A 20,895-nucleotide genomic window follows, 5' to 3' on the forward strand; every position below is an offset into this window, starting at 1 on the left:
GTTGGCTGAGGTATGAATGGAAGGTAAGGAATCAGAGACAGTGAATATAGATAATTCTTTCATGCAGTCAGCCCCTGGAAAAAGATAAGAAATAGTTGGATGAACAGACAAGTATGAATGAAGAGTTTTTCACTGTAGGTGGGACTTTAGTAGGGCTTGTGAAGTAGATGGAACAAGTCACTACGGTGGGTGAAAAGGAAGAAATAAAGGAGAAAATAAATACATTAAGGAAGCGAAATCCTACACCTTAGAGAGGGAGCATAGATGGTCAAGGTTGAATCTAGGTCTTTAATGATATTGAGTAACATAATATAATTAAATAGAAATGTTATGATCCCTAACCTCAGATCCATGAGTTTCTTTTTGACTTAAATTGTCTTTCAGGCAGACTGACTGTCACTCATCATAAGCTGTGCCTCTAATGCTTCACACTCTCCAGTTTTCTTGCTCCTCGGGCTCTCAAGAACTAATATCTCCCACACTCTCCTCTTCTTCCTGTTCCTGGCTGTTTACCTGGCCACCATATTGGGGAATGTGACACTAGTGCTGCTCATCTCCTGGGACTCCAGACTCCACTCACCCATGTATTATCTGCTTCTTGGCCTCTCTGTGATAGCCATGGGGCTATTCACAGTCACATTGCCCCAGTTGCTGGCCCATCTGGTCTCTGATTACCCAACCATTCTTGCTGCCCGCTGCTTGGCTCAGTTCTTTTTTTTCTATGCATTTGGGGTTACAGAGGTTACAGATACACTTGTCATTGCTGTCATGGCTCTGGATCGCTATGTGGCCATTTGTGACTCCCTGCACTATATTTTGGTAATGAATCACCAACGGTGTGCCTGCTTACTAGCATTGAGCTGGGTAGTGTCCATACTGCACACCATGTTGCATGTGGGACTCATCCTGCCTCTTTGCTGGACTCGGGATGCTGGGAGCAATGTTAACCTTCCTCACTTCTTTTGTGACCACCGGCCACTTCTGCGAGCCTCTTGTTCTGACACACATTCTAATGAGCTGGCCATATTCTTTGAGGGTGGCTTCCTTATGCTGGGCCCCTGTGCCCTCATTGTACCGTCTTATGTCCGAATTGGGGCCACTATTCTACGTTTGCCTTCAGCTGCTGGTCGCCACCAAGCAGTCTCCACCTGTGGATCCCACCTCACCATGGTTGGTTTCCTCTATGGCACCATCATTTCGGTCTACTTCCAACCTCCCTCCCAGAACTCTCAGCATCAGGATATGGTGGCTTCAGTAATGTATACTGCTATTACACCTTTGGCCAGCCCTTTTGTGTATAGCCTCCGCAATAAGGATGTCAAGGGTGCATTCCACAGGCTGCTTGAATGGGGGAAGGTAGACCCCTGATTAGCCTGCTGTGGGCCATATTGAATAGGCGAGAAAAGTTATGGGCATATTATAAGCAGAGTTGGTTTTGGGGAGATCAGAGGGAGGAATATCAGAGGGAGGGAGGGCCTAGATAACTTAAGGAACTCTAGATTTGCTTCTTGTCAATGTTTTGCTTTGATAGAGCCATAAACATTGTATATTCATAGACACATAACATCAGGGCTTCTTTATCAGCATACCTCTGGACACCCTCCATCAGGCCTTTTATTTTATCAAAATGGATGAAAATGAATTTTCAAGTCTGGGTGGTTTTAATTTTAGAGTTCTGAGGGAATATGAGGATAGGATTGTGAAACTATGAACTAAAGGAAGGGCAGTAGAGTTAATCATCGTCACATTTAGGTTGGTGTGTGTTCTTGTGGGAGTGTTTGTGTATATCAGAAAGTAAGGGAAGACAGCAGTTTAGACAAATAGGGCTGTCAAGTTCACTACCTATTCCATTCAATGAGCAAAAATATGTCCCAGAGTGAGTATGAAATGATAATCACAATTCTACTATTCCATAAGTTAGCCCTAATTTCCATGGGTTTCTTATAGTGTGAGCATCTAACTCTGATGCATATGAGTTCTATTTTATATATTTTTAATTAATTTTTTATGTGCATTAAAAATAAAATATAGATAGAAAAATGCAAGCTAACTACTTTGTTGCATAAAAGAAGGAAGAGTGAACTATCTTAACACTGATTAAAGCACTGGGACTTTTCTTAGCTTTTTGGCAGCTGGAAAATTGGTCTCTATTTTGGTGCTTCTTAAAAGATTAAAATGGTAATTTTGAGGGTACTCAATTTTCACTTTTATGCATTGACTTTTGCCCTCCACCCCACTTGAGATGCAGCTTCACTCAAATAGATTGTAATGTAATTGTAAGCAGCGTTTTCTGTGTTGAGGATTTCCAGGACATCTACGGCTTCTAGAGTTATAAGAACTCTAGAAGGCACCTTGACAATCACAGAACACTCTTTTTGGGACATCTTCAGCATTATTGGTCATTATTGGTCCAGCCAAGATGTGGAAGGCCGGGCGCGGTGGCTCAAGCCTGTAATCCCAGCACTTTGTGAGGCCGAGACGGGCGGATCACAAGGTCAGGAGATCGAGACCATCCTGGCTAACACGGCCAAACCCCGTCTCTACTAAAAACACAAAAAATTAGCCGGGCGAGGTGGCGGCGCCTGTGGTCCCAGCTACTCGGGAGGCTGAGGCAGGAGAATGGCGTGAACCCGGGAGGCGGAGCTTGCAGTGAGCTGAGATCTGGCCACTGCACTCCAGCCTGGGCGACAGAGCGAGACTCCGTCTCAAAAAAAAAAAAAAAAAAAAAAAAAAAAAGATGTGGTCTTCTCTGCTGCTTCTCCTTACTGAGTTTGCTGACCTCTGTCTCTATTCCTCTATAAGTCCCTCTACCCCCATCCCAAGGTACTACTTCAGTCCCTGGGATCTCCCCATTTCAGATACAATTTCTATATTCCCCTGACTACTTCCACACTGTCTTCTCACCAGCATCTTCGGTTCACTCAATACATGTTACCTTTCTCAAAGCATTGGAAACATGTAGTGGTCTCATCTCAATGCTTAATCTACATTGTCTGCTGGTGAGTTTTGACATAGTTTGTTGGGAACCATCACTTCACCCATATGCCTGGCTCCCTTGACATTGTACCATTGGTGGCCTCTAATGTCTCTCCATCTTTTCTGTACCCTGTGTGACATCTCTTCCCTCTATTTCAAGTCTTAGGCACCTTGCCTATGCTTGTCTCATCCTGTTACAGAACTCATTCACTCTAAATATGTCACTTCTCTTTTCAAATTAATACCACCTTACAATGAAAATCTAGGAAACTAAATCCTCACAGTAGATTCATTTCCACAGCTCTTCATTTATTGCCATTATCACCACTGATATCTAAGGTTACAATAAGTCAAGCCTAATTCTTCCTCTGTCTATATCAGTACTTTTCAACTTTCACCGTACATTAGAATCACCTGGGAGTTTTAAAAAATTCAGTTTCCTGGGCCCCCACTCTAGAGATTTGGATCCACTTGCTGTGAGGTAAAGCTTAAGCATCAGTATTTTTAAGTGTTCCCCAAATGATTCTAATATGTAGCTACAGTCAAGACCATTGGCTTAATGTGATATGTTTTGAAGCTTATCAATTAATCCTCCTAAAACCTCTTGCATCTGAACAGCAGCAATAGCTTTTATATAGCACTTACTATGTGTCAGACACTGTTTTAGGATCTCTCCACATATTAACTCACTATGTCACTATGTCACTCAGCAACCTGATGAAGTAATTGCTGTAATTGCCCCCATGAGGCACAGAGAGAATAAATTACTTGCTTGGAGTCAAACTTTGGTCATCTGTCTCCAACTATCCTGCGGCTTGTATTCCGTATTTCCTCTCCAAATTGAACTATACCTAGTTCTCATAATTTTTACCTCATCTAGATCTTTATCACATCCTATGCAAATTACAATGGGCCTCCTTGCTATCAATCTCTTCCATTGTTGATGGTGTTAATCTTACAGAGTGCACTGCATAAATCAGCACATATGCCACCCATGTGCATTGGATTTGAAGTCATCAGGCTTCATCCAGTTTTGTTCAACTCAATCCCATCACTTCCTCACTGTGTCATCTTAATTGAGGTCTTGCATCTGTGAGCCTTGGTTTTCCCAGAGATGATAATACCTACATTACTTTCCTCACGAGTTAATTATGCTTCTAACATTGTGCATGCGATTTTGCTTTGTAAACTGTTAAGAACAGAAAACCAAATACCGCATGTTCTCACTCCTAGGTGGGAATTGAACAATGAGATCACTTGGACACAGGAAGGGAGCATCACACACTGGGTCCTATTGTGGGAGGGGGTATGGGGAAGGGATAGCATTAGGAGATATACCTAATGTAAATGACGAGTTAATGGGTGCAGCACACCAACATGGCACATGTATACATATGTAACAAACCTGCACATTGTGCACATGTACCCAAGAACTTAAAGTATAATAATAAAAAAAGAAAAGTTATGATGATTATGGTCCATTTTTCAAGTTCATCAGCATCATTTTTGAAATTGGATTATACTGTTGAAGAGAGAAAAGGCTATATTATATATTTATTAATTATTTCCCAAAGTAGCTGGTCACGAAACAGGTGCAAATATTCATAAGCACCCATTGACAACTATGTTCTTTGTTCTTTTTTTTTTTTTTATTATTATTATACTTTAAGTTGTAGGGTACATGTGCATAACGTGCAGGTTTGTTACATATGTATACTTGTGCCATGTTGGTGTGCTGCACCCATCAACTCATCGTTTACATCAGGTATAACTCCCAATGCAATCCCTCCCCCCTCCCCCCTCCCCATGATAGGCCCCGGTGTGTGATGTTCCCCTTCCTGAGTCCAAGTGATCTCATTGTTCAGTTCCCACCTATGAGTGAGAACATGTGGTGTTTGGTTTTCTGTTCTTGTGATAGTTTGCTAAGAATGATGGTTTCCAGCTGCATCCATGTCCCTACAAAGGATGCAAACTCATCCTTTTTGATGGCTGCATAGTATTCCATGGTGTATATGTGCCACATTTTCTTAATCCAATCTGTCACTGATGGACATTTGGGTTGATTCCAAGTCTTTGCTATTGTGAATAGTGCTGCAATAAACATACGGGTGCATGTGTCTTTATAGCAGCATAATTTATAATCCTTTGGGTATATACCCAGTAATGGGATGGCTGGGTCATATGGTACATCTAGTTCTAGATCCTTGAGGAATCGCCATACTGTTTTCCATAATGGTTGAACTAGTTTACAATCCCACCAACAGTGTAAAAGTGTTCCTATTTCTCCACATCCTCTCCAGCACCTGTTGTTTCCTGACTTTTTAATGATCGCCATTCTAACTGGTGTGAGATGGTATCTCATTGTGGTTTTGATTTGCATTTCTCTGATGGCCAGTGATGATGAGCATTTTTTCATGTGTCTGTTGGCTGTATGAATGTCTTCTTTTGAGAAATGTCTGTTCATATCCTTTGCCCACTTTTTGATGGGGTTGTTTGTTTTTTTCTTGTAAATTTGTTTGAGTTCTTTGTAGGTTCTGGATATTAGCCCTTTGTCAGATGAGTAGATTGCAAAAATTTTCTCCCATTCTGTAGGTTGCCTGTTCACTCTGATGGTAGTATTCTCTGATGGTAGTTTGTATTTCTGTGGGGTCGGTGGTGATATCCCCTTGATCATTTTTAATTGCGTCGATTTGATTCTTCTCTCTTTTCTTCTTTATTAGTCTTGCTAATGGTCTGTCAATTTTGTTGATCTTTTCAAAAAACCAACTCCTGGATTCATTGATTTTTTGGAGAGTTTTTTGTGTCTCTATCTCCTTCAGTTCTGCTCTGATCTTAGTTATTTCTAGCCTTCTGCTAGCTTTCGAATGTGTTTGCTCTTGCTTCTCTAGTTCTTTTAATTGTGATGTTAGAGTGTCAATTTTAGATCTTTCCTGCTTTCTCTTGTGGGCATTTAGTGCTATAAATTTCCCTCTACACACTGCTTTAAATGTGTCCCAGAGATTCTGGTATGTTGTATCTTTGTTCTCATTGGTTTCAAAGAACATCTTTATTTCTGCCTTCATTTCGTTATGTACCCAGTAGTCATTCAGGAGCACGTTGTTCAGTTTCCATGTAGTTGAGCGGTTTTGTTTGAGTTTCTTAGTCCTGAGTTCTAGTTTGATTGCACTGTGGTCTGAGAGACAGTTTGTTATAATTTCTGTTCTTGTACATTTGCTGAGGAGTGCTTTACTTCCAATTACGTGGTCGATTTTGGAGTAAGTACGATGTGGTGCTGAGAAGAATGTATATTCTGTTGATTTGGGGTGGAGAGTTCTATAGATGTCTATTAGGTCTGCTTGCTGCAGAGATGAGTTCAATTCCTGGATATCCTTGTTAACTTTCTGTCTCGTTGATCTGTCTAATGTTGACAGTGGAGTGTTGAAGTCTCCCATTATTATTGTATGGGAGTCTAAGTCTCTTTGTAAGTCTCTAAGGACTTGCTTTATGAATCTGGGTGCTCATGTATTGGGTGCATATATATTTAGGATAGTTAGCTCTTCCTGTTGAATTGATCCCTTTACCATTATGTAATGGCCTTCTTTGTCTCTTTTGATCTTTGATGGTTTAAAGTCTGTTTTATCAGAGACTAGTATTGCAACCCCCGCTTTCTTTTGTTCTCCATTTGCTTGGTAAATCTTCCTCCATCCCTTTATTTTGAGCCTATGTATGTCTCTGCGTGTGAGATGGGTCTCCTGAATACAGCAGACTGATGGGTCTTGACTCTTGATCCAGTTTGCCAGTCTGTGTCTTTTAATTGGAGCATTTAGTCCATTTACATTTAAGGTTAAGATTGTTATGTGTGAACTTGATCCTGCCATTATGATATTAACTGGTTATTTTGCTCATTAGTTGATGCAGTTTCTTCCTAGCCTCGATGGTCTTTACATTTTGGCATGTTTTTGCAATGGCTGGTACCGGTTGTTCCTTTCCATGTTGAGTGCTTCCTTCAGGGTCTCTTGTAAGGCAGGCCTAGTGGTGACAAAATCTCTAAGCATTTGCTTATCTGTAAAGGATTTTATTTCTCCTTCACTTATGAAACTTAGTTTGGCTGGATATGAAATTCTGGGTTTAAAATTCTTTTCTTTAAGAATGTTGAATATTGGCCCCCACTCTCTTCTGGCTTGGAGAGTTTCTGCTGAGAGATCTGCTGTTAGTCTGATGGGCTTCCCTTTGTGGGTAACCCGACCTTTCTCTCTGGCTGCCCTTAATATTTTTTCCTTCATTTCAACTTTGGTGAATCTGGCAATGATGTGTCTTGGAGTTGCTCTTCTCGAGGAGTATCTTTGTGGCGTTCTCTGTATTTCCTGGATTTGAATGTTGGCCTGCCCTACTAGGTTGGGGAAGTTCTCCTGGATGATATCCTGAAGAGTGTTTTCCAACTTGGTTCCATTTTCCCCCTCACTTTCAGGCACCCCAATCAGATGTAGATTTGGTCTTTTTACATAATCCCATACTTCTTGCAGGCTTTGTTCATTTCTTTTTCTTCTTTTTTCTTTTGGTTTCTCTTCTCGCTTCATTTCGTTCATTTGATCCTCAATCGCTGATACTCTTTCTTCCAGTTGATCGAGTCGGTTACTGAAGCTTGTGCATTTGTCACGTATTTCTCGTGTCATGGTTTTCATCTCTTTCATTTCGTTTATGACCTTCTCTGCATTAATTACTCTAGCCATCAATTCTTCCACGTTTTTTTCAAGATTTTTAGTTTCTTTGCGCTGGGTACGTAATTCCTCCTTTAGCTCTGAGAAGTTTGATGGACTGAAGCCTTCTTCTCTCATCTCGTCAAAGTCATTCTCCGTCCAGCTTTGATCCGTTGCTGGCGATGAGCTGCACTCCTTTGCCGGAGGAGATGTGCTCTTATTTTTTGAATTTCCAGCTTTTCTGCCCTGCTTTTTCCCCATCTTTGTGGTTTTATCTGCCTCTGGTCTTTGATGATGATGGTGATGTACTGATGAGGTTTTGGTGTAGCTGTCCTTCCTGTTTGATAGTTTTCCTTCTAACAGTCAGGACCCTCAGCTGTAGGTCTGTTGGAGATTGCTTGAGGTCCACTCCAGACCCTGTTTGCCTGGGTGTGAGCAGCAGAGGCTGCAGAAGATAGAATATTGCTGAACAGCGAGTTTCCCTGTCTTATTCTTGCTTTGGAGGCTTCCTCTCAGGGGTGTACTCCACCCTGTGAGGTGTGGGGTGTCAGACTGCCCCTATTGGGGGATGTCTCCCAGTTAGGCTACTCTGGGGTCAGGGACCCACTTTAGCCGGCAGTCTGTCCCTTGAGGAGAAGTATCTCAACCTCCGTGTTGGGAGATCTACTGCTCTCTTCAAAGCTGTCAGACAGAGTCGTTTGCGTCTGCAGAGGTTTCTGCTGCTTTTGTTGTTGTTTACTAGGTAAGGAAAATATATAGAAAAGAGGTAACCACTTGGAGGGGGGAGGATAAAATTAATCATTTTATAGTACTGTAGAGATTAGACAAAAGCAAATATCTAGAAGATAGGGGATAGTTGGTAATAACAGTAAAGAAGGAAAATGAAGAAGGGTTTGCGAGAAGCAGTGATCAAGATTTCCAATTCTTTGTGTTAAAATTCCATTTCTGCCACTGACTAGTTCTACAGTGGTAAGCAAGTTGCTTAATTTGTGTGTGCTTCAGTTTCCCGATTTGTAAAATGAGAAATGGTACCTGCTCATAGAACTGCAGGCTTCATGAAATCATGCATGTGGAGTGCTTCGTACAGTGTGTGGCACATAAAAAGGGCTCAAAAAATGTTATCTTCCTATTCTACTACTCCTGTTTTTATAGGTTATTGTGTATGGTGAAGCCTGTTCATTTATAACCTTGGAAGCAAAAATGGAGTAAATTACTTTATACTGAAACTATACTTAATTTGTTGATAGATTACAAAGTATAAATTATAATTTTTAAAACAATAATAGGCATTTTGTTTAATTCTTCCAACAACTTTGTGAAAGTAGTTCCCATGTCCACTTTATGGTTGAGGAATCTGAGATTAAAAGACATCTCAAAAAACTTCCTCACATATGAGAGTTAGTAACTTAGAGCACAGAAACCTACACTCATATAAGCTTAGACCCATGCTTTGTATAATGGAAATCAGTAAATAACCCAAATACATATCACAGAGAATGTATAAATACATTGTGATATGTTCATGCAAAGGGCTATTATATAGCAGTGAAAAATAAGTGAACCAAACCTATATCCAATAATATCAGTGAAGTAATATGATGCTGAAATCTAAAGACAAGTCCACCTCAAGTTACTTAAAGCTTGTTGTCCTTTAATACATTTAAGATCATCTCAAACTTGACAATATTCTTTTTGGAATATCTATAGGTGTATCAAAATCATAGATGTATATAATATATAAACATATTAAGAAGAGTAAGAGGATGATTAACTCAAGATTCTAGAGGTTGGTTAACTTAAGCAGGAGGTAACAGAGACAGGTGATGTAAAAGGTCTATCTAAGTAGATATGAATTATCATCAATGTTCTTGTTTCTTTGTTGGACAATAAGTTGATGTGTGTTTGTAATAATATTTAAAACCAAGTGAGTAAACAGGCAAGCAGGTTATAATCCAACCAATGTAGTGTAGCATAAACCAAAGCTTATGATTAAATTTTGGGCTTCTGAGACTGGGGGAATATAGTCAGTTATGAGCCTTCCATCTCTTCGTCTTGCTGAAGATTTCTCCCTTCTATTCCAGAGCTCTGTGTAAACTTTTCTCCAGCTCTAGATCCCTTCAATCGGCTCAAACGAAAAGCTGCCATGAGAAGCTCACTGTAGAACTTCCTATAGTGAGACAGAGAACCAGAAATGATAACTGGAAACATGGGTTCTACCTGGGGTCAGGGAAAGACCATCTAGGGGAACTTCATGGCTCAAGTGCACAGGCCTGATGATTATAATTCACATGTATTGTGACCTTTTCTTTTTCCATAAGGTCTTGGAAAATTGGTTTGGAGATAAATCTCTGATTATCTTAGTTCTCAGATAGATATTACCTAATTCTGGGTTCTCCATAATGTACTAGCTTGAGTATCCTGGTGCTAAATGTGTGATGTGGATATTATTTTGAGTTAGAAAGGTATGCTTAATCTTAAAAGGCATCAATAATAAAAACTACTAAAAATAAAAGGTCTTATATCTCCATTGCTACCCTTGACATTATTGTTTATAATTTTAATAGGAAAAGCTTCACAGTATAGAAAAATGCATTGGAACCCAAACAATGAACTACATATACTAAACACCCAACTTTAACAAAACCTAAATTTTTGCCCTTTTTGGTTTCAGTTATTACCTTGAAAATATTGACTGCTATAGATACAATTAAAGCCTAAACTGCTACTCTTTCCTCTTTTCCTAAAGAAACCTATTATCCCAAATAAACTATTCATTATTTTCAAGCATGTTTCTAGAATTTCCCTATATATGATTTATAAAAATGACACAATTCTCTTGCATGTTTTAAAACTTTATATCTGTTGTTGTACTTTTCTATCATTTTGCAACCGGCCTTTCCCAGTTAACATTGTATCTTGGAGTTTTACACTCCATGCATGTTGTTTTGATTACAAATGCTGTATAGTGTGAATAAAACACAAGTTAAAGTATGTATGTACAGTTATAGCACAATATTTAACTGAATTACCTATTCTTCATCACTGAAGAATGCCATACTATTATATACCACAATTTCTACAAATTGTGAGTTTGTTTTTGGGACTGTCCATTTCTGTCCCTGTATATCCATTTTTTAGCCACATATTAGGACACAAAATGAATCTTAAAAAACTTCAAAGAACTAACCTCACAGAGATTAAATTCTTTGGCCAGAATGCTATTAAATTAGAAACTGGTAACAAAAAGATAGTTTAAGAAAACATGCTTGTAAACTAAGAATGCACTGCAAAATATTACTTAAGACCTTGAAAAAAGCTTGAGAGAAGGGCCAGGTGCAACTCCTGCCAGTGCATGGAGAAAAAGAAGACTGCATTTACAAAATTTGTTGGGATAAAAATGTATGAGTTTTCCTTAGACTAACTTTCCTTGGACCCAAGGATGGTACATGAGCTGTGTCGTCTTGAAAATCATTCCACCTCAGAGAATTTCTTGCTTGAGTAAGGCAATTCTAGAAGAAGCTTAGAAGGGTGCAGTCAGATGTCCAGCATAAGGGAGGGGCTATAAGGGATCCGACAGGGCTTGAAATAGTCTTGTCTGGGAAGAATGCAGTAATGGTTACCTGTAGGTGGTCTCAAATGGACCAACATGATGCTCCGCAAGAGAAAAGAGTCAGTATTTGTAACTTCTACCAGCTTGATCATTCAAAAAGACCTTACCTTTCCATTTCCCTTCTTCAAATCAACACTGCAATAGCCAGAGACAGGAAAGGAAGGAGACAATGGTGCAATTATGAAGAGAGTCACATCCCTCTTTCCCTAATGCAGGTTTCTGGATGAAAACATAAATCCATAAATCCTGCCTGGGAAGAAAGCACAGTTTAAATTGCTTGAGAATTAAAATGTTTATATTCTAATGTGTTGGAATTTTAGTACCTAAAAATGAGACTTTTCAAAAAGCAGTCGTGTGAAAAAAGTTACTTTTTGCTTTGTCTCTGCAAAGTTCAGCTTCTTCCAAAAATACTCTCTTAACAGAAGATGTTCTCCTTTAATCTTCTCTACCCTATAAGAAATTTTGTTACTATTTGACATATGAAAAAGCATAACTTGCTTAAGATCACATAGTTAATAAATGGCAGATATGGAGTGAAGCTCCAGGTAAGTCTGACTCCAAAACCTTTGTATTAACTTCTAGACTACTGCACTTTAGTAGAAAATCTCTTTTTTTAGTTAACAAATGTTTAACGAGCACCCACTCATTTCCCAGCTGTGTGTTAGGTATTAGGAAGTCAGTGATGAATGCAGGAGGTCAGTGATGAATGTTTGTTTGTTTGTTTATTTATTTTTAAGACAGAATTTCATTCTCATTGCCCAGGCTGGAGTGCAATGGCATGATCTCGGATCCCACTGCAACTTCCGCCTTCTGGGTTCAAGCAATTTTCCTGCCTCAGCCTCCGAAGTAGTTGGGATTACAGGCACCTGCCACCATGCCTGGCTAATTTTTTGTATTTTTGGTAGACACCAGGTTTCACCGTGTTGGCCAGGCGGGTCTTAAACTCCTGACCTCAGGTGATCCACCCACCTTGGCCTCCCAAAGTGTTGGGATTACAGATGTGAGCCACTGCTCCTGGCCAGTATATATGTGTACGTATGCGTGTATGTGTATCTACAGAGGTTCATATGTATATATGTGTGTGTGTATACACACACACATATATTCAAGTGATTAATAGTGTACATTGGGAGATAGGCAAGTCAATATTTACAAAGTTACTTGAAAAGTGAAAAGTGCTGTACTGTGCAGGGACTTGGTGAAGTCTCCAAGTAGAAATGAAACCTGACTGAGTCCTTCAACATCATGTAGCTTTTCACTTGTTAGCATGTGGCCCTAAGTTTGGGCCCTAAGAGGATGGGAGGACATTCCATGAAAGAGAAAATATCATGTGTAAAAATGCTTTTTATTTTTTCAATAGTTTAAAGGGATATAGAATTTGAGTTTGGTCATTATTTTCTCTCAGCACTTTGGAAATATTATTTCCTAATTTTCTAGAATCTCTTGCTGCTGATAAATCTTTTGTCAGTCTGTTTGTCTTTCTTTCTTGTTGCTTTTAATAAAACCTCTTTGTATTTTCTATTCAGTGGTTTCCCTAACAGTGTCTATGTATGGAATTTAAAAAATTTATCTTGTTTGGGAGTTGTTGTGATTCTTCAATCTGAGGATTCATTTCCTTCATTAAGTCTGGCAAATTCTTAGTTTGTGTCTCTTCAATATTGCCTCTCCTCTGTTTTCCCATATATTTAATCTTGGACTTATTTTTTATTATGTATATTTAATGTGTACAACATAAGGTTTTAATGTACACATACATAGTGAAATGGTTACAACAGTCAAGCAAATTAACATATCCATTACCTCACATAGCTACCTATTTTTTTTTGTGGTAAGAACACCTTAAATCTACTTTCTTGGCAAATTTCCACGATAGAAGTATACAATGCAATATTATTAATATGTCATCTTGCTGTATAGCATACCTGTAGACATCCATCCTACAAAACTGTAACTTTGTATCTTTTGACCTCATTTCTTCCCCTCCCCTACTCCTGCTAATCACCCTTCTAGTCACTGTTTCTATGTATTTAGCTTTTAAAAAATAAGATTCTATGTAAAAGTAAAATTATGCAGTATTTTTTTCCTGTGCCTGGCTTATTTCACTTAACATAATATCCTCCAGGTTCATCCATGTTATCACAAAAAAAGAGCAGAACCCCTTCCTTTTTAAAGACTAAATAATATTCCACAATTTCTTCAGCCATTCATTCATTAAAAGACACTGAGGTCATTTCCATATTTTAGCTATTGTGAATAAGGCTGCCGTGAACATGGGAGTGCAGATACTCTCTGAGGCGCTGATTTATTTTCCTTTGGGTATATGCCCAGGAGAGGGGTTGCTGGGTCACCTGGTCATTCTATTTTTAAGTTTTTGAAGACCCTCTGTACTGTTTTCCATAATGGATGTACCAATTTACATTCCTACCAACAATGTGCACATGTTCCCTTTCCTTCACATCCTTGCCAATGCTTGTTATTTCTTCTTGTTATTCTGCATAATAACCATCCTAGCAGGCATGAGGTGCTATCTCATTGTGATTTTGATTTTCATTTCCCTGATGATTAGTGATGTTGAGCACACTTTCATGTACCTATGGCCATTTGTATATCTTTGGAGGAATATTTATTCAGGTTCGGGTATGGTTTGGCCCTGTGTCCCCACCCAAATCTCATCTCCAATTGTAATCCCCACATGTCAAGGGAGGGACCTGGTGGAAGGTGATTGGATCATGGGGGTGGTTTCCCCCATGCTGTTCTCATGAGAGTGCATTCTCAAGAGATCTTATGGTTTTATAAGTGGCAGTTCCCCCTGCATTTTCTCTCTCCTGCTGCCTTGTGAAGAAGGTACTTGCTTCTCCTTTGCCCTCTGCCATGATTGCAAGCTTCCTGAGGGCTCCCCAGCTGTGTGGAACTGTGAGTCAATTAAACCTCTTTCCTTTATAAATTACCCAGTCTTGGGTATTTTTTGTTTCTTTTTTTCTTTTTTCTTTTTTTTTTGAGGTGGAGTTCGCTCTTGTTGCCCAGGCTGGAGTGCAATGGTGTGATCTCTGCTCACCACAACCTCCGCATCCTGGGTTGAAGCGATCCTCCTGCCTCAGCCTCCTGAGTAGCTGGGATTACAGGCATGTGCCACCATGCCTGGCTAATTTTGTATTTCTAGTAGGGACGGGGTTTCTCCATGTTGGTCAGGCTGTCGTGTATTTCTTTATAGCAGCATGAAAATGGACTAATACAGGTTCTTTATGCCCCCACCCCTACCCTTTTTTTGAGACATAGTCTCGTGCTGTCACCCAAGCTGGAGTGCATTGGTGTGATCTCGGCTCACAGCAACCTCACAGGGACCACAGACATGTTCCACCACACCTGGCTAATTTTTGTATTTTTAGGAGAGACGAGGTTTTGCCATGTTGGCCAGACTGGTCTCGAACTCCTGACCTCAAGTGATCTGCCTGCCTTGGCCTCCCAAAATTCCGGGATTACAGGCATGAGCCACCATGCCTGGCCTCTTTGCCCATTTTTAAACTTGGTTATTATTATTATTGTTTTGCTATTGAGTATAAGTTTTTAAGCATATTTCAGATATTAACCCCTTATCAGATATATTGTTTGCAAATATTATCTCCCAGTCTGTCGGCTGCCTTTTCATTCTGTTGATTACGTCATTTGCTGTGCAGAAGCTTTTTAGTTTGATGTAGTCTCACTTGTTTACCACTGCTTTTGTTGCCTGAGCATTTGATGTAGTATCCAGAAAATCACTGCCAAAACTAATGTCAATGAGTCTCCCCCTTTTATTTTCTTCTTGAAATTTTATGGTTTCAGGACTTGTGTTTAGGTCTTTAGTCCATTTTGAGTTGATTTTAGTAAATGGTATAAGATAAGGGTCCAATTCCATTTTTTTGGTATGTAGTGTCCATTTTTTTTTCCTTGGACTTATTTGATATATAGTGGGTTTTCTTATTTTGTTTCCTGAGATTCTTAACTCTTGATATGGTTTGGCTGTGTCCCCACCCAAATCTCATCTTGAATTCCTATGTGTTGAGGGAGGGAGTCAGTGGGAGGTAATTGAATCATGGGGGCAGTCTGTCCTGTGCTGTTCTCATGATTGTAAATAAGTCTCACGAGATCTGATTTTTTTTTTTTTTTTTTTTTTTTTTGAGATGGAGTCTCGCTCTGTCACCCAGCCTGGAGTGCAGTGGCTCAATCTTGGCTCACTGCAAGCTCTGCCTCCTGGGTTTACGCCATTCTCCTGCCTCAGCCTCCTGAGTAGCTGGGACTACAGGCACCCGCCACTTCGCCCGGCTAGTTTTTCGTATTTTTTAGTAGAGACGGGGTTTCACCGTGTTAGCCAGGATGATTTCGATCTCCTGATCTCGTGATCCGCCCGTCTCGGCCTCCCAAAGTGATCTGATGGTTTTATGGTTTTATAAAGGGGAGTTTCCCTGCAGAAGCTCTCTTCTCTTGTCTGCCGCCATGTGAGATGTGCCTTTCAACTTCTGCCATGATTGTGAGGTCTCCTCAGCCTTGTGGAATTGTAAGTCCATTAAACCTCTTTATTTTTTATATTGCCCAGTCTTGGGTATGTCTTTATCAGCAGGGTGAAAACAAACTAATACAAATACCCTTCATATTATCTTTTTCAGCAGGGTGAAAACAAATGAATACAAACCCTCTTTGTATTATCTTGGTCACTTTGTACTGTCTTCTGGGTATTTTTCTTAGAATTAGCTGCTTTCCATTATTCTAGGTGAAGTAACTCAGTAATGGAAAACCAAACATTGCATGTTCTCACTCATAAGTAGGAGCTAAGCTATGAGGATGTAAAGGCAAAAGAATGATACAATGGACTTTGGGGACTTGGGGGAAGGGGTGGAAGGGAGGTGAGGGATAAAAGACTACAAATTGGGTACTGTGTATACTGCTTGGGTGATGGGTGCACCAAAATCTCAGAAATCACCGCTGAAGAATTCACTCTTATAAGCAAATACCACCTGTTCTTCCAAAACCTATAAAAAAAAATTTAAAAAGAACTAACTTCTCTCTTCAGCCACTGTCCAACCCATCCATTGAGTTTTTCATTTCAATGTGAATGTTTTTATTTTCTAGTAATTCTTTTTGGGGCTTTAAAAATATGTTTTCTCTTTCTGATTACTTCTTTCTTATAATCTTTATTTTCTCTCTTAGACGCTAAGTACTTTAAACATAATGTATATTCCTTAACAGTTTGGTTAATTTTATGACATTTCGAGGAGGCGATTCACATTATTTGTTGATTGATGAATATCTTCATAATGAATAAACATTATGTGTGTGTTGTAATTTTGAATTGTGAGCTTGTCTTTGGTGGGTTTCTGTTTGTGGGATTCCTGTCTAGAGTCTGTAAGTCACTGAGGAGAAGTTTTATGTTCCCTTCTATAAGGTACTCCAATGCTTTTACCTGTATGAGGATAATTTTTATGTTACTTCTTTATTTTGATGGTTCTAGAAAAATGTATATATTTTGTAAATTAGCATTATCCACTCCTTATGTGGTACAGATCCATAACTGAATTTTCATTAGTTCTCACATACCCTGTGTGGGCGTAGGTGTGTGTGTGTGTGTGTGTTTTCCTGTTTGTGTATACCCTTTCGCTGAAAGTTTAGCCTTTTGAATGTCCTGAATTTATGTGGTGATCTCTACCTCCTGCCTCGTACAGGTTTGAGCTCTCATCTGTTCTACATGGATGTTAATAATCAAGCCTGTGAACTATGAAGACTGATGTGATGCCCTTGAACCTACCTGCAACCTCTCACCTGCCTTCACTATCTCCACCATCACAGATAGTTTTAAGATATTAATTTTTCATATTCCTCTTTGATTACAGACTCTTATATTTCCCTTACATTCTTGAAAGCTCAGTTATGATTTTAAAAGTATGATTATTATATTTTCTCTAAATTTCTATTTGTGTTGAGTGGGTGTGTGTGGATGATTGTATTATGTACCTCATATTTCAGAAAGCCCAAATTCTCAAAATAATGGGAAGATGTGCAGGGGTGTGAGAGCTTACCATGTTTGAGAATTAAGAAAAAATGTTTAGTTTAAAACATTGGGGCCGAGCATGGTGGCTCATGCCTGTAATCCCAGCATTTTGGGAGGCCAAGATGGTTGGATCATGAGATCAGGAGTTCAAGACCAACCTGGCCAACATGGTGAAACCCTGTCTCTTCTAAAAATACAAAAATGAGCTGGGTATGGTGATGTGTGCCTGTACTCCCAGCTACTTGGAAGGCTAAGGCTGGAGAATCACTTAACCCTGGGAGGTGGAGGTTGCAGTGAGCCAAGATCGAGCCACTGCACTCCAGCCTGGGTGACAGAGTGAGATTCTGTCTAAAAAAAAATTGAAACAAACAAAACAAAACACTGGATATGTGACTCAGTATAATCCTAAGAGAAGTTATGTACTAATAATGAAAGTTCCATACAAGACAGATTAAGCCATTTGGATTTTATTCTGAAGTCCCTGACTATTTAAACACAGAGTCACATGTTGAAAGTTTTATTCTGGTATCAGTATGGAAAACCTATCAGGAGAGATAAGTAGAGAAACCAGTAATGAGGTTATAGAAATTAGTATTGGTTAGAGATGCTAAAACTTAAACAGTCATAGTAGACTAACAGCAAAGAATGGATATAAGGGAAAACATAGAAGTTAATGAGTGATTGGATGTGGGAGATGATGGAGTAATTCCTTCAGTTTTTTGTTTGTGCATCAGGCAGATGATAATGATAATGCCATTAACTAACATAGGGAACAAAGAGAAAGAACAGGTAATTTCATGACATTCTAAAGCAGTATCTCATGTAAGAGTTCTTTGATGGGGTCTTTAGGTTTTTCTAAATATAAGATCATGTTGTCGGCAAACATGGATAATTTGGCTTCCTCTTTTCTAATTTGGGTGGCTTTTCTTTCTTTCATTGGCCTGATTGCTCTGGCTAGAACTTCTAGTACTATGTTGAATAGGAGTGGTAAAAGTGGACATCCTTGTCTTGTTCCAGATCTTAGAGGAAACATAAAAATGTCAGCTATGTCAGAAGAATTGTTTCTTTATATGGTATGTGTTTTAATGGTATGTTATTTTCCATACAGGTTCAGCGAGAAGAAATCATGAGGATTGCAGTTGGTTGAGGTATGAATGGAAGGTAAGGAATCAGAGACAGTGAATATAGATAATTCTTTCATGCAGTCAGCCCCTGGAAAAAGATAAGAAATAGGTGGATGAACAGACAAGTATGAATGAAGAGTTTTTCACTGTAGGTGGGACTTTAGTAGGGCTTGTGAAGTAGATGGAACAAGTCACTACGGTGGGTGAAAAGGAAGAAATAAAGGAGAAAATAAATACATTAAGGAAGCGAAATCCTACACCTTAGAGAGGGAGCATAGATGGTCAAGGTTGAATCTAGGTCTTTAATGATACTGAGTAACATAATATAATTAAATAGAAATGTTATGATCCCTAACCTCAGATCCATGAGTTTCTTTTTGACTTAAATTGTCTTTCAGGCAGACTGACTGTCACTCATCATAAGCTGTGCCTCTAATGCTTCACACTCTCCAGTTTTCTTGCTCCTCGGGCTCTCAAGAACTAATATCTCCCACACTCTCCTCTTCTTCCTGTTCCTGGCTGTTTACCTGGCCACCATATTGGGGAATGTGACACTAGTGCTGCTCATCTCCTGGGACTCCAGACTCCACTCACCCATGTATTATCTGCTTCTTGGCCTCTCTGTGATAGCCATGGGGCTATCCACAGTCACATTGCCCCAGTTGCTGGCCCATCTGGTCTCTGATTACCCAACCATTCCTGCTGCCCGCTGCTTGGCTCAGTTCTTTTTTTTCTATGCATTTGGGGTTACAGAGGTTACAGATACACTTGTCATTGCTGTCATGGCTCTGGATCGCTATGTGGCCATTTGTGACTCCCTGCACTATATTTTGGTAATGAATCACCAACGGTGTGCCTGCTTACTAGCATTGAGCTGGGTAGTGTCCATACTGCACACCATGTTGCATGTGGGACTCATCCTGCCTCTTTGCTGGACTCGGGATGCTGGGAGCAATGTTAACCTTCCTCACTTCTTTTGTGACCACCGGCCACTTCTGCGAGCCTCTTGTTCTGACACACATTCTAATGAGCTGGCCATATTCTTTGAGGGTGGCTTCCTTATGCTGGGCCCCTGTGCCCTCATTGTACCGTCTTATGTCCGAATTGGGGCCACTATTCTACGTTTGCCTTCAGCTGCTGGTCGCCACCAAGCAGTCTCCACCTGTGGATCCCACCTCACCATGGTTGGTTTCCTCTATGGCACCATCATTTCGGTCTACTTCCAACCTCCCTCCCAGAACTCTCAGCATCAGGATATGGTGGCTTCAGTAATGTATACTGCTATTACACCTTTGGCCAACCCTTTTGTGTATAGCCTCCGCAATAAGGATGTCAAGGGTGCATTCCACAGGCTGCTTGAATGGGGGAAGGTAGACCCCTGATTAGCCTGCTGTGGGCCATATTGAATAGGCGAGAAAAGTTATGGGCATATTATAAGCAGAGTTGGTTTTGGGGAGATCAGAGGGAGGAATATCAGAGGGAGGGAGGGCCTAGATAACTTAAGGAACTCTAGATTTGCTTCTTGTCGATGTTTTGCTTTGATAGAGCCATAAACATTGTATATTCATAGACACATAACATCAGGGCTTCTTTATCAGCATACCTCTGGACACCCTCCTTCAGGCCTTTTATTTTATCAAAATGGATGAAAATGAATTTTCAAGTCTGGGTGGTTTTAATTTTAGAGTTCTGAGGGAATATGAGGATAGGATTGTGAAACTATGAACTAAAGGAAGGGCAGTAGAGTTAATCATCGTCACATTTAGGTTGGTGTGCGTTCTTGTGGGAGTGTTTGTGTATATCAGAAAGTAAGGGAAGACAGCAGTTTAGACAAATAGGGCTGTCAAGTTCACTACCTATTCCATTCAATGAGCAAAAATATGTCCCAGAGTGAGTATGAAATGATAATCACAATTCTACTATTCCATAAGTTAGCCCTAATTTCCATGGGTTTCTTATAGTGTGAGCATCTAACTCTGATGCATATGAGTTCTATTTTATATATTTTTAATTAATTTTTTATGTGCATTAAAAATAAAATATAGATAGAAAAATGCAAGCTAACTACTTTGTTGCATAAAAGAAGGAAGAGTGAACTATCTTAACACTGATTAAAGCATTGGGACTTTTCTTAGCTTTTTGGCAGCTGGAAAATTGGTCTCTATTTTGGTGCTTCTTAAAAGATTAAAATGGTAATTTTGAGGGTACTCAATTTTCACTTTTATGCATTGACTTTTGCCCTCCACCCCACTTGAGATGCAGCTTCACTCAAATAGATTGTAATGTAATTGTAAGCAGCGTTTTCTGTGTTGAGGATTTCCAGGACATCTACGGCTTCTAGAGTTATAAGAACTCTAGAAGGCACCTTGACAATCACAGAACACTCTTTTTGGGACATCTTCAGCATTATTGGTCATTATTGGTCCAGCCAAGATGTGGAAGGCCGGGCGCGGTGGCTCAAGCCTGTAATCCCAGCACTTTGTGAGGCCG

General features: G+C 39.7%; 2 protein-coding genes across 2 annotated transcripts; both read left to right on the forward strand.

Moving 5' to 3' along the window:
* Positions 1-399: 399 nt before the first annotated feature.
* LOC135967454 (olfactory receptor 1B1-like) lies at positions 400-1,368 on the forward strand (the record flags this gene model as incomplete). Its single annotated transcript, XM_065530673.1, has 1 exon — positions 400-1,368. A coding segment is annotated over one exon (969 nt), but the record flags the coding sequence as incomplete, so codon positions are not given.
* Positions 1,369-18,818: 17,450 nt separating this feature from the next.
* On the forward strand, positions 18,819-19,787 carry LOC102142139 (olfactory receptor 1B1; the record flags this gene model as incomplete). Its single annotated transcript, XM_065530675.1, has 1 exon — positions 18,819-19,787. A coding segment is annotated over one exon (969 nt), but the record flags the coding sequence as incomplete, so codon positions are not given.
* Positions 19,788-20,895: the final 1,108 nt, after the last annotated feature.

Source organism: Macaca fascicularis, chromosome 15 (genome assembly GCF_037993035.2).
Source record: "Macaca fascicularis isolate 582-1 chromosome 15, T2T-MFA8v1.1".
In the NCBI taxonomy this organism is placed as follows: Eukaryota; Metazoa; Chordata; class Mammalia; order Primates; family Cercopithecidae; genus Macaca; species Macaca fascicularis.